Source organism: Poecilia formosa, unplaced genomic scaffold (assembly GCF_000485575.1).
Source record: "Poecilia formosa unplaced genomic scaffold, Poecilia_formosa-5.1.2 Scaffold38, whole genome shotgun sequence".
Lineage (NCBI taxonomy): Eukaryota > Metazoa > Chordata > Actinopteri > Cyprinodontiformes > Poeciliidae > Poecilia > Poecilia formosa.
Genome location: NW_006799977.1, coordinates 656820 through 670911, shown reverse-complemented (window position 1 = coordinate 670911; position 14092 = coordinate 656820). Strand labels below are relative to the sequence as shown.

At 37.6% G+C, this 14092-nt stretch overlaps 1 protein-coding gene and 1 long non-coding RNA gene across 2 annotated transcripts in view; one reads left to right on the top strand and one right to left on the bottom strand.

The window, feature by feature from the left end:
• The first annotated feature begins 28 nt into the window (after positions 1-28).
• LOC107836089 (uncharacterized) lies at positions 29-4137 on the top strand. Its single transcript, XR_001661936.1, has 2 exons — positions 29-116; positions 755-4137. It is a non-coding gene; the product is annotated as an uncharacterized LOC107836089 (long non-coding RNA).
• Positions 3897-14092, bottom strand: part of ddah1 (dimethylarginine dimethylaminohydrolase 1) — a 70066-nt gene continuing 59870 nt past the window's right edge. Inside the window, exons 5-6 of the mRNA XM_007550827.2 lie at positions 11688-11831; positions 3897-5149 (exon numbers count right to left, since the gene is read on the bottom strand). Coding sequence (XP_007550889.1) covers positions 5033-5149; positions 11688-11831 — 261 coding nt within the window. The 3' untranslated portion in view covers positions 3897-5032. The remainder of the gene's footprint in view (positions 5150-11687; positions 11832-14092) is intronic.

The window sequence follows — 14092 nt, the reverse complement described above, 5'->3', positions numbered from 1 at the left end:
AAACATCATTATGTTCTTTTTTTTTTAGGAAGCTCAAGCTGCTCTTTTGGCCTCCAGTACCCAACCTTGAAAAAGTTCTGCAGGGCTTCCTGACAGACATCAACCAGCAGAAATGGGTAAAATATTTAGTGGCAGGATTTAAAGTTTAAAGTAATCCATACACAAAACAACAATAAATAAAAACAAAATGGTAGCACAAAATAATACAGTGTGTACTTTCCCTGAACTTAAAAGTCATTTCCAGGACTTACCATCCACCTTTATGGAAATTTCATGAAACAAAGTGGTTTCTTTCCTTCAGCTTATAAGTTACTTTGTAAGACATTTCCGATACTTTACTGAATAGTCCAGAAAGTAACTCCTAATGTTTCCAGGAAAGAAACTGGGAAACCCAGAAAAAAAAATACAAGTAAATTCTATGTTCTATGAAAGAAGAAGCTCCACTAAATAAAAAAAATGTTGCTAGAGCAGCTGTCACTGAGAGACATGTTTTAAATAAAAGTCCACCACTTTGTAAAACTCATAATTCATTTAACATTGCTCTCATTTTGTTAAAATCCTCGAGAAATAAAACCCAAATGATCGTCTTGTTTTGTCTCCCCACATGTTCACCACTACAAAAAACACATTTTCATAGTTCATCCTAAAATAAGTAGAAATGTATAATAAATGTTAACAGAATTAATACATTTAAAGCTGAATGACTAAATAAATTCTGAGTTACTCACCATGAATTAATGAACTCACCTTACAGAATCCTCCAGTCACATCGAAGCTGTGTTTTGAAGAAACAACCTCCTCTGTAGTGGAGATCATGTCTGATGAGCTTCCAGTCCTTGACAACCCTTCTGAAGAACTCAACTTCCTCTCCTCTGATGGAAGCTTTTCCTTTGAGAAACAGGCAGATGGGAGTTCTGGGAGCGAAACCCTCAGAGACTATGTCACTCTGAACAAAGATCTGTCCATTCTCTGCCTTAAGCAAAACTGTTATGTCTATGAGCAATTTAAAGATGGAAAAGATCCTGAGAAAGGAGATAACCTTTCTACAACATGCCACTGTCTTAAGCCTTGTTCGTGCAGCAACTATTTTAACCATTCTTACCTACCTTTGTCTCAGTCTACAGATGGCTTGAGTGAAAACATCAATGTTGGACAGGATAAAAGTAACCCCTATACTAACCTTTTCCTCGACTAAACATGCAACACAAGTGTGCCTCCAACTTAAGTTCTCTGTACAAAAGTGATCAATTCACATAGATTACTGGATATAGTTTCAGTAAAATCTACATTTGAAAAAGAATTAAAAACTAGAAAGGTGATAATAAAAATGAAAAGGAATATTGCTATATTACTACGGATATATAGAAAAAAGCTTGAAATGTTTATTATAACCGTTGTAACAATAAGTGCTGTTATAAATGCTCTTTTTTTATGCAGTTATTTTTGGAGTATATTGGATTATGCTGAACATATAACAGTTCTTATATTTTTCATGTAACATTAAGTTTAAGTATTAGCAACTAACTTTATATTCAGTTGTATGGGACAGTATAATTGTATTTTTTTTTTTTTTTACTATTTGTAGTTCTGTTTAGTAATCCATTACTTACTTGCTTCAGAGCTTGAATACTTACAATATAAACATGTAAATGTTTAAGAATAATAAATTTTAAATTTCTTTTTAAAAATTAAAGGCTGTCAGGGTTCTTAGAGAGAAAAATCTTGCAAATTCTTTGATAAGTATAGAAAAATAAAACAGAAGTAATATAATAATAATAATCCAGGTGTTTTTATGTTGTTTTTTTGTTGTCGTTTTATTATTGTATTTTAATTGTATCAGGCAGTTTTGGGGAATGCAAAGTTAGACTTTGTGCTATAACCTGATACAGTGCATCTCTTCTCTTGTGGTTAATGTGTACTGTATATTTTCGCTGTTTTAAATAAAGTAAATCGTAAATCTGGAAAAGTATGAAACATTGTGCGCATTGCGCAGGGACCTTGTACTTTGTTCTGTAGTTCTTGTTTAATACCACAAGGTGGCAGCACACATCAACTTGCCGATGTGTGCAGCCACAATGAGGGACGTCGAGGGACCACGGACTGAATCTGGACCAAAAACATAAACTCACATTTTCTCAGGCCTTGTGATCTTGTTAACTTTTTGCACACTCATATGAGATATGAGGATTGAGATGCCATTATTTGTTTTAAAAGAAGTTTCTATTCTAAGGTTAATAAATGACTCACAACACAGATGAAAGCTAATGTTGATTTATTCATAAAATAAAAGGAAAAGGCTCAAGTATAGAGGAGTTCGACAGTTTGAATTAAAACCAAAACACTTGAGATGGAACAATAACACCTTAACAACTAGGAGTGGATGTAAACCCTACATGTTTGACGTTTTAACAGCTTTAAAATATTTTTTTATCTGAGCCCAAACTTAGATAATTTTGCAATTTAGCTGAATTAGTTTTGAGTTGCAGTCTAAGTATGGAGGATCATTATACTGTAGCTAAGGCATCAGAAGAAAACTATCCAGTCCAACTACTGTTTGCTATCACACCAGCAGCAGATCAGCAGCGTCTGCCAAGGCGTATGATGTCACATTGATAAAGTAGCCCCGCGTTGTCCATGAGGCGTTAGGAGAAAGGTGGGAGACAGAATGTGTTCAAAGTGAGACAGGCAACAGAAGAAGAAAATTTAAAAGGGCCAGTGTTTACTCCCCAAGCTGCTTTTCCTCCCGACATGAATTCTTTCCATGTTTCATCACTGCCCACTTGCCCATACGCTAATGTCTATGGGGGGAGGTTGAGTCACCTCTTGATGTCATTTCCTCAACTTTCACAGACAATCACACCGAGAACCAGAGCTGCCTCAGATGTGATGGACATGCAGGGTTATTATAGAACACGTGTTTGTATTTATTGTGTTGTCATGTTTGCAGGCCTCAAACACGAATTCACCAACAACGGAAATGAAGCTACTTAAGCAGCAGCAACATAAGGTTGGCTTCTGCTGGAAGCTCATCACACGGCTGTGGTTAACTGGTTCTGAAAACTGACTGCAATCACATTTGGTCCTGCTGAATTTTGTGCTACAGAGAGTGCTGACAGGATGGCATACATCAGTTTCTGAAGGAAAAACTGCCAAACAAGAATAACAAACATCCAGTGTAATCAAAAACACAGGCAGAACTAATGATGTTGGAGAAAGTGCAGCAACCTCAGAGTCGTTCAGCGGGAGAAAAGTCATCGATTTTCCACAAAGGCACTGGCAGAAGTAGGAAGGAAGGTTGTGTTGGTTTCAATAAAAACATACAGTGCCTTAAAAAGTATTTTCTACATTTTGTCATGTCAAAACCACAAATGTTAATGTATGTACCTTGTATTTTATGTGATATTTTACCACAAAGCAATGCATGAATATCTATCCCAGTCAGCTTTTATTCCAGTATTGCCCTGCCTTAAACTATGGTCATATTTCCCATCATCTCTTACCAGCTCCTGCTGATAAAAAGCAACTTAACAGTATGACGATGACAACACTTTGTTTCAAAGTGGAAATGGTTTGTTCAACTAAGAAAAGAGGTTTTCAAAGGTTGGCATAGGGTTGTATAATCTAACCCTGGAGTAAACGTCTCCGCATTTTATCCCACCACAAAATAATTGTGGTTTTTGGTCTTCATGCTTGTTTGTCTAATATCAGATCTTTAAGGAACAACTGCATTAATATTGAAATGTAATCCCACAAACGTGGCACTATTAACTAAGTAGTTTACTTCTAAAGGCGGTTGGTTGCTGCAGTTGCTATTTGGCGGTATCAGACTTCTGTTGTTCTATTACATGAAGTGAAATACAATATCTGTGGTTTTAACATGATTAAAATGTAAAACATAGTTGAATGTGTGTGATTTCTTATGCAAGGCACTACATTCATGACCTATGCATGGTTGGTACAGTATTTTTTAATTAGTCTTTTCTTTTTTGCAACAAATATGCTGAAACTGTTGGTGGTGGTGTAGTATTAGATAGCGAACTGGATTTTAACGAGAAATTTGTTTAAGCAAGTTATTAAAAGTAAGAGTGCTAATGGATTTTGAAGGGCAGAAATTTAAACATTAAAACAGGAATGGATTTAAAAAAAAGATTACAATCATCATACCAAAATATTTTTCAAGCTTTTTGCTACATTGTCATTTTTAAACATATTTATGTATTTTCAGAATTAGATTCAGCACCAAGTGTATGGAAACAGTCAGAATTTTGCTGTGAATGGGTAATAAAAGTGAAACTTTAGGTGACAGTTCTAGTTGAACTGGTTTCTTTGATGTTGGTCCAGAATACATTTCTTTAAAAATGTAAGTTTACTCACACTATGTAGGCACAAGATCACACAAAAGGTAAATCACAGTCAAAATGGTGCATGTAAACAATATAGCCTAACTCTATACACATCTTCTTTTAGATCTGCAGAACAATGTTATTAATATTTCAGCTTACAATGACAAAATAGGAATCTATTGAATCTGTGTTAATTTCATTGAGCTTCTCTGTGAGTCATAAACACTGAATGGTATTCACAGATTAGTCAATACATAAGCTATGAATCTTCATAAGGTTCAAGGATGTAAATCAACATGGCACATACATCCCTCTACTGATTTTAAACAATATCTAACATTAGAAGAGACAGCTGTTTTGGTCCTGTTGTTCACTTTTAACATATTGAACAGTGTCGGTTTTAAATTTTAGGGCAAAATAGCTCGATTATCAATCCTGATTTCTTTAAAAAGATGTTGGTAACCTGATGCTTTATGTTTATCATCTAAACTACTCTCACATTTTAACTTGTCTTATTCTAATTTCAGTGTACTGGAGAGATGACCTGATGGTTCCCTTTAGATTTTATGTAATAGAAATCACTGAAAGTGCTCATCTCTCCTCTAACTTGCTCTTTTTGTTCAACATTAAGCTGTATACCAGCTGCAGTGCTTGATTAGCATGCACTGAAAGATCACTTTTCAACATGCTCAGATGTTTGGATTCTTGCTGATGAGCACAGAGCAGCATGTGAGAGCCCCGTCCACTTTAACTTTCTCCATATTGGACACAGGAATCAGCATGTGGTCTTTCAGCTTTTCAAACACCTGCAAGACACAAAGACAAGAGTATCAGCACAGATATTCAATTTTTTTGTGTTTACAAGATTTTTAGAAAATTGGTGCCACATTCAGTCTAGTGCAATCTTATGAATTTGACTCTGTTCATTACTTTTCTGATCTAATTCTTTAAATGTGGGATTTCAGTCAGTGGCTCAGCTGCATGAAAAAAATCGGTGTCTGGATGATCCAAGTTAGGAGAAATAATTAGAAGATCTCACCAGATACTCAGGTTGATAGGAACTCAGAGTGAATCAAGCTATAAAGCAGAATTTTACAACCCTATCCTGAAATCTTGTGCATGTGTCTCATTTCAGAAACACTAAATGGCTTAATAAATGCAAATATAAAATTTGAGTGGTGCAAAACTTCTAGCCATAACAAGCTTGCAAGGCATGACAGCTATTGCCACAGGCAAACGTGGTGATTCAAGAGTTGTGTTACCAAGGGAAATTTTTACATTACCACATTTCTAGTAGAAATTACACTCCAAGTTCTCTTCAGGTACTCTGGGTTCCTCACACAGTCCAAACGTTTGTATCTTAGATTTATTTGTTTCTCTAAATTGCCCTTAGGGATGTTTGTCCCGTGATGATCTGAAAACCTGTCCACGGTGTACCCCTTTTTTTTTCACTCACCACTGAAGTTGGGCACCAGCGCCCCCTGGATCCTGAGTAAATAAAGTAAATAAAAACAAGCTAAAGTGTTAAATGAGCAGTTCAGACAGTGCGCTGCCATCTGGTGGCCAAGTTGCAGACCACAACAATGTGTCAACTATTTTCACAGGTAAGATGATAAATGGCCTGAATTTGCATAGCACTTTATCAAGTCAGATGATTTCAGAGCAGTTCACCCATTCATACACACATTCACACAATGATAAGGAAAGCTACATTGTAGCCACAGCTGTTCTGGGGCAGACTGATGATACAAGCACATCTGCTATTCAATCAGCGCCACTGGACTCTCTGACCACAGCCAGCAGGCAAAGCAAGTAACGCATCACAGCTACAAGACAAGAACTGAGAGGCTGGTTCGAACCAGCAACCCACCGATTACAGGACAAATCCCAATCACCTGAGATGCTAGCCGGGCTATCTGTAGTTTAGATGAAAACAGGACAGAGAAAAAAGAAACCAAAAAGTGACATTTTTGTTTGCAATATTCCACAAATTAAAAATAATGTACATCATACTGATGAGGAACCCATAACTGTCACGGGTAAATGTGCAAAATACACAAAATGTTTTCTCTGGACATTTAGCACTATTCATATGAAAGGTAAATTTTGCCAGTATTAACAAACTAAGGGTTTTCTCATTGTAGCTTCAGCTTTTTTTATGTAAATAAACTAAATGCTGCTTCCACCAGTCATTTGGAGCATTAACCGGTATGAACTTTACAAACGAAATAAAATTATTTGTGCACAGACAAGTGATTGTTAAATTGCTTTTGGTGGCATAGATCCAAAGGGAGAGAGACAAAATATTAAGCAAGAGAACAGCTCTAAACATTTTCTCGTCTCTAAGCAAATTCTCCAAACAAAAAAAAAAGAAAAGAAAATGGAGTGAGAACTATTACAGCATTCTCAAAAGACCCTTGTAAAGTAATGTGTCACACTGTGGCCGTTTTCCAAAAGAAAACCACTGTTTTCCTACTGCACTTCCAAACCAGGACATTTTTCTCTTTAAACTCTTGCTTCAACCCTGCAGTGATATCAAGTGAGGCCTTAAAGCACAACCAGGGGGACCAACTAAACACACTTATAAGGAGTGATGCAATATGGCGAACAAAGCTTCTGTTGATGCAGATGATATCTTTAACGTCACTACAATGACTGCTTAGAATGTTGTGTAATGCAGCAACATCAGCCAGATCTCAGTGCAACTGAAACAGTGACACTCCCCTTTCACAAACAGTATTGGAGTGTTTGAAACTATGGTGTTAATGCATGTTCCTACATAGTTTTCACATTATTCCTTTTTCGTGCGTTGTCTAAATTACTACACTGTGGAAATCTGCCTGTGCTAATTTGTCCCTAACTGCCGTCTGTTGAAAAGAAATGTCTACATGGCAACGGGAATGTGATGACAAACTTAGCTGTAATGCTTAAAATGTTCAGCAGTATTAGTTGTCCATTGAAATTTGCAAACATTTTTTCACCCACAAAAAGTAATTTATGTTTATATATATGTATATATATCCATCAGTATATTTTACTTTGCTTGTCCTCTCCATACTTAAACTATCCAGCTCATCAGCAGGATCCCAACACCCAAGGTGTTCCAAATCCACAAGGTCTCAGCGAGTTCTGTCCAAGAGTCTGCTCTCACAGGCAGATGCCCAGGAAATCTCTAATGGGAGGCATCTTGATTGGATGCCCAAACAACCTCAAATGACTCATTACAGAGGACCAGAGGTTCCACTTCAAGCTCCCACTGGATGATTGAGTTCCTCTCCCTCTCACTATGGCCCACCCAACCTACGGAGGAAACACATTTCAGCCACTTATATCCGAAATCTTGTTCTTTCAGTTTTTCATTGTTAAGCGATCATAATAAACCACAAGATTTGCCTATTTGGCTCTGCTCATTCTTTACCTCAACAGACCAAGCCCAAGCCCTTAAGACTGTTAATAAGGCCCAAGAGAGTCTATCCATCTCCCTTTACATTCTTGTTAACAAGACTCCAAGATATCACAAATCCTCAGCAAAATAAAAAGACTCAGCACCAAGCTGTAGGGCAAAAGAGCTGACTCTTATCTCAACCATATAGTTCCCTGAGGATGAAGGCTTGAAAATGGCATCAAAATCAAATCATCGGCAAAAAGACAGACTCTGAGATTCCAAATCAGACCCTATTCTCCCCACAATTTAAGATTTTATCCATGAACACCAGAAACAGGGCCAATGACAAGGGTAAGCCAGGGGGGTGTCCAAACTTCATTAGGAACAGACTTCACTTTTCGTCCAAAACGCAGAGGCAGCTCTTAATTTGGCTATTCAAGGACCGAACAGCTTAAAAGCATCCTTCACACCTAATGCTCCAACACAGCACTCGTTAATTCACCAACACAACACCCATACAAAATACTCCAAGAGACATATTTGCAAGCACTCTCCATGCATTAGACAGCCAAACTGAAAAGTCTATATTTGAAAATGGCATTTGCTTTTATCTTGCCATTTTGATATTCTTGTGCACAAAAGTAGACATTTCAGTGACAGGTTTTTAATTTTCTTAGTTCCATTTTCAGTCAAGAAAAAAACTTAGAGGATAACTTTACTGCCACCAAAAAGTCTTAACCTTAGGTTATCAAATAAAAGATTTCTCAGGAAAGGTCAAGACTTTGCATAGCTTTTAGAAACACATTCACATTAATGACTTTTCTTCTGTTTATCTCTTCGGCCTCATATTCCCTCTTTTTTAAATCATACCAAGCCTATTTTTTTATTATAGCGGTAAGGACTTATGTTTTGGGTCAGGTTGACATAGTCCTAAACAGTAGGATCATAAGTTACAGGGGCTTTTGTATGCTTCATTTATTTAACTCCGGACTTCCAGGACATAGCTAACCGTTTCATGTGCCAGATCTTCAGCCCGTCATACCCCACCAGTCTTCTCATGACCCCCTGGTTTTGTTTGTGTGGAACTCTTATGTAACTTCACGAGCAGCTAAAAATAGAGCGGAGGTCAGGACAGACAGTGTTGGGAGGCAGATGTCTTGCTGAGTGCCTCGGTGATTATGTAGACAAATCTCTACATCTCACAGGAAGAGCAAGCAAAAATTTCCTCTGGGAAACATGTACCAACTCCAGACCCACTGCGCAAAACATGACAGTCTGCTCTGATTAAGCAGCTCCTGCTGTTTTACTGTGTCTGGTGTTATTAATATATTTCCCTAAGTTACAAAATCTTATATATGTGCAAATATGGAACAGAAATTAGACTTTAATAGTTTTTGGTATGCTTGAAAAACATAGATGGAACTGTATCATAAATCAGCAATGGTGCCTTGTATATTTATTTTAATCCTTGGGCTTATATTAAGACATTGTAAAGCACAAATGCAAATGTTTGGGGATTTAATGCGATAGACCAACTCAACTTGGGGTAATGTGAGAAAAAAAAATGATAGATGGTTTTCAGAAATGATTAGAAATAAAAATGCACACCACACATTTTTATTTCTAATCATTTCTGAAAACCATGTATCATTTTTTTGATTAGAAATAAAAATGCGTGGTGTGTCATTGTGTTCAGTCTCAAATTTGCGACAAACTCTCCCGCCTGCAGCTCCTTCAGAGTCTCTATCAGCCTCTTACCTGCTTTTCTGAACAGTTCTATCATTGCATTGAACTGAGTAGTGGTGTATAACATGTTCGAAGCTTGGGATATTGTTACATACCGTAACCTCCCCTTGTGACTCTCCACAACTTCACACCTGACCTTGTATGATTCTTAGTCTTCGTGAGGCTTTTCTTCACAGATGTTTTCTTTCTAACCCTCAGTAATGTGCTAATTTGTGTTGGTCTACCAATATAATCGCAGTAAAATTTATTGGAGTTTGAGGCTGATGGCAAAAAGGTTCTGGAGGAATATTTGTGCAAGGCACTGTACATTCTTCACAAACCTATCCAAATAGACTGTTAAAAGGTACTCCCAAAGCAAGCAGCATTATATACACAAATAGATTTTATCATGCTCAAGCTAAATTCCATCAGCCATTCTTCCTGGCAGAAAACAGAGACTTCTTTGCGGATTTAGGTCCAAAGACACATCATTTTGTGAATTCCTCCTTCTAAAAATAGCTGGCTAGGTTTGGGCCTTTAACCACAGAGTACATTTTGAGGTTTGAACACTGTCTCTGCAGACTATGTGTTGCCAGGTTTAATCTTGTGAGAACCATTATGACTTGTTGTGATTTGGAGTCACCCCAAAGAATCAAAATAACACAGCTACTGCTCAGTCTTCCCTGACCCAGCAGACAAATGGAGAAAATAACACATAACTCATGTCAAGCAGCCACATGGAATATACGTGTCATGGGTCAGAGACACAATTTTCCTTAAAGCTAAGCTGTTTGAGACTTTAATGCTACTGTACTGTATATTTGTGGGAAACAATTAGCCGTGTATGTTTCTAGACAAGTGACTGTGCAAACATATTTTCTTAAGGTTTAAACAAAGGGTGATTCAATAAAATAAAAAAATTTTAAAGATTGTTTTTTCTTCTTTTTTGATGGCATTCCTTTGGTCATTGGCAAGTTTGGTAGAAATGGTGTTTCTTGTGAAGAAGATGCTCACAAATCACAAGGTTGGGTAACAAAATCAATTTGGTTCACTTCAATCTAGAAGAACAAATGGATAGTGTTTATGGAATGGTTGGTTGGCTGTGGATGGATGGATGGATGGATGGATGGATGGATGGATGGATGGATGGATGGATGGATGATAAAACCACTTGAAAATGTTCAGTGTCGTTTATACATTTTTAAATAATAGGACTGGGCAGATATTTGAGAATAGAAGGTTTAAATTTAAACTTTGGAATTGTACCATTCAATAAAGTCTGATTATTGTGCAGAGTTAAAATAATTTTTGATGTGGCATTTTCTTAAAGGTATCAAGAAAAATGTTTTCTCACAATGTACTCTTTTAACAGTTTATCATCTTTTGGGTGGTGCCTGTCTGAAACAACAAACAACAATTAATTATTTTTTAGCTTAGAGTAGTCAAGTTAAGGTTTAGTTTAAATATTTAGGATTTCAAACCAGAAATTACAGTTCAAAGACCTTTAAAATGGAGTAAAAATCATTTTAAGTAAGCTGGGCTGAAAAAAAGCAATAAAAAACTTGCCCAGGGAGTGACTGAGAAGACTATTGCTCCCTGCAGAGCTATCTATGATGCCCTGGGTGAGAGCCGTCTTTCCTAAAAGTGCCACTCCTTGTGGCTCCTCGGAGCTCGCCCATAATGATGACCATCTCAAATGTGTACGGATGGATAGGACAGGCACGATAAAAACCTGCACCTCTCAACTAAGATGTAAAGGTTTGGAGATTTTCAGTGTAATCGCTATAACTAAACTCTTTTGTGTATAAAATTACATTTGATTCATTCTCACTGAAAACATCCATTTGGACCCGCCTCAATGAACGACTCAAGTTTTGATGGAGAAGATAAAACACTTTGGTGTTCCTTGGTTTTAGACTTGTCCGAGCCTGGTCCACAACAGTCCAATTCATTGAAAATTGCAGCTTCTTTTGTTTAAAAAAGCCCACTATGGTCAGAGGAAAATAACTATGTAGCTCATGTTCGGGTTCTCTCTCTTGCCAATTGTTTTTTTCGGAGGTCTGGGGAGGATGAAGTGTAACATAGACAGCCTCTCCTTAAATCTAAGCCGCCAAACCAATCTGGCTGTCCTGATGGTGGTCCTTCCTACCGCAGGTGTTGCCTTTAGCATCCTTGATGACAGTGTAATTGTGCATTTGAGAGAAAGTAAGTATGGGATTTGAGATGAATATTACCTTCACACTCTCTGGAAACTCCTCCGCCGTGCAGTGAAGAAGCACGTGTCCTTTGTTGGGAAGATTCATGTAGACGCAGTTAGCAGCAATGTCATCTGGCACCGTCAGCTTGTCATAGCGATGGTCGCTCATTTGCTGCATAATCTGATCAGGAAACATACATTTTGATGTAAAGATGAGAGTGCACGCAGTGGATAGAAACACAGACACAAAACAGACTTCCACTCAGATTCCTTGACTCAGAATCGAGCCCACAATCCCAAAAGCAGCTCAGCATCCTTTGACTCGCCAAACCGCTGTGGGTGACTGAGGGGGGCTTAATGGAGAACACAGGAGCAGACAGACATTCCTTCTCAGCAGATGTCATGTTTTTATGTAATCAGAAGGAGCTTAAGGTGTGATGAGAGGCTAAGAAGTGGAGGCCAGGAAAAGAAGATGGTCATATTGCTGAGTAAAAGTCATAGTGTTGAGGATGTTTTGACTAGAAGTAAAGCAGGTTTATGAGCAGAACATCTGTGGATGAATATCTCTTTTCTTCAAGAGATATTTTTTTCTTTGTCCATCTCTGTGCACCTTGGAAGCACGTGACATTGCAGCAGAAACATTTGGATCTCTACAAACATGTGGGGGCCACACTCACTACTGATTTGCATTTTGAACAGCAGCACATGACATTTTAGCAGCATGCACTAGCCTGCCTTCTCATATTTTGACTGTGATTTTTGGGAATTCTTTGAACTCAGCCAAGTGTTTTTGAAAGGAGCGATAGATTTTTTTCGGAAGAAAATTTTCAAGCACAAAGTTTTCATTTGGTCAAGTTTTAATTTCCTTTTCCACTGTTCAGGTTTATACTACCAATGCAAAACGTGGGTGTGTTTCCTCTTATAAGGGGGATTAAAATCACAGCACTAAACCTTGATTCCACCAAACATCACATTATATGCCAAATAGCATAACCTTATTAATCACAACGACTCTTTTCTTAATTTTGCACTCAAATAATTCAGAAGTTGACTGAATTTCAGGCAAAAATTATTAAATAAAATCTTGGGCCTGAAGTTCAATATAGTCATCCTAGCTGCAAATTGAAGTCCAAGTCTCATGCAAATAAACATTGACTCTTGCCTGGACACTGGCTTAGATCCAGTTAATACAGAGAGTGGTTACCGGGGCAGCACAACGTGCCCAGTCAAAGGTGGTAAATCTAAATATTTACAGGAAAGTAATTAAATCCCTTCTGGGCAAAGAACTGGCAAGCAGATAACAAGGAGTCTCACAATTTACTGGATCTGATGCCCTCCACTGTGATAATCAGCATAATCTGCATTTTGAACCCTGGTATGAATATTTATAATACTTCCCATGGTGCCTTTAAAAGTTTTACAACTCTCCTTTTCACTAAGCAACAGCAACACATGAAGTAAATTTTGCTTACGGCTCCAACAAAATCCTGCGGAAAAATGCCAGACTTTTCTTGCTGAAGAACACAGTTAGTTACTGTCCTTCTGGTAAATACTGCAGTTACATGGAGCTGTGGTGAAACAATGGTTATATTTTTCTAATCGTTGTACACTAAAGTACCTACTTTTGCAGATTAACATCTTGACCTTATAAAACACTAAAAAGAAATAAAATATATTGTTTCCAGAAAATACAGAGGGGAACAAAAAAAAACCTCTAGTCATGTTGACAAAATATGGAATAATTACTCAATTTGGCTCAATCTGACCTCTAGTGTGTGGTCAACTCATCATCTATGAAACTGAAGCATGTTAGCATCCTTGAGGCAGAGATCAGATGCTGACCAGTGGGAAGAGATGACCTCATAAATCAAGTAGGGCTTTGTGAAGTGGTGACTGATGATGTCAAACCTGTCGGCAGTCTGCTGCAGGGCGTGGTTAGTGTGTATGTGTGATTACAGGGAGTGGGAGCTGAGGCCTGTGACAGGGGCTGTATTTTAGGATGATGACTTTCTGGGTGAAGCTGGGAATTGACGGCCGCAGATGGATGACGAAATTGGTCCAATCAGTGTGTACTCCCATTCCTATGAGAGCTAAACAGATCCACAGTTCTGAGTCCTGTTGCATAGGCAAAAGCAAAGCCATCAACTTATTTAAGCATCAGAAAACAACAGTGTTTTATCAAAAGTATTCATGCCCCATGAACTTTATCACATTTCTTTCATATTTCAGGGACAAATTTCGGGAATTTTATACATTAGACCAGGGATCTGCCACCTGTGGCTTAAGAGGCTCTCTGGGCATTCCTCACTGGTTCTTAATAGTTTTGGTTAAAAATGACACAGAGGCAACTAATGTTTTTAAAGATAAATATAAAAATTGCAGGTTTTATGGGTTTTCTGTTTTTTTTACAAAATAACTTCAGTGAATTTCCACAACAGAATG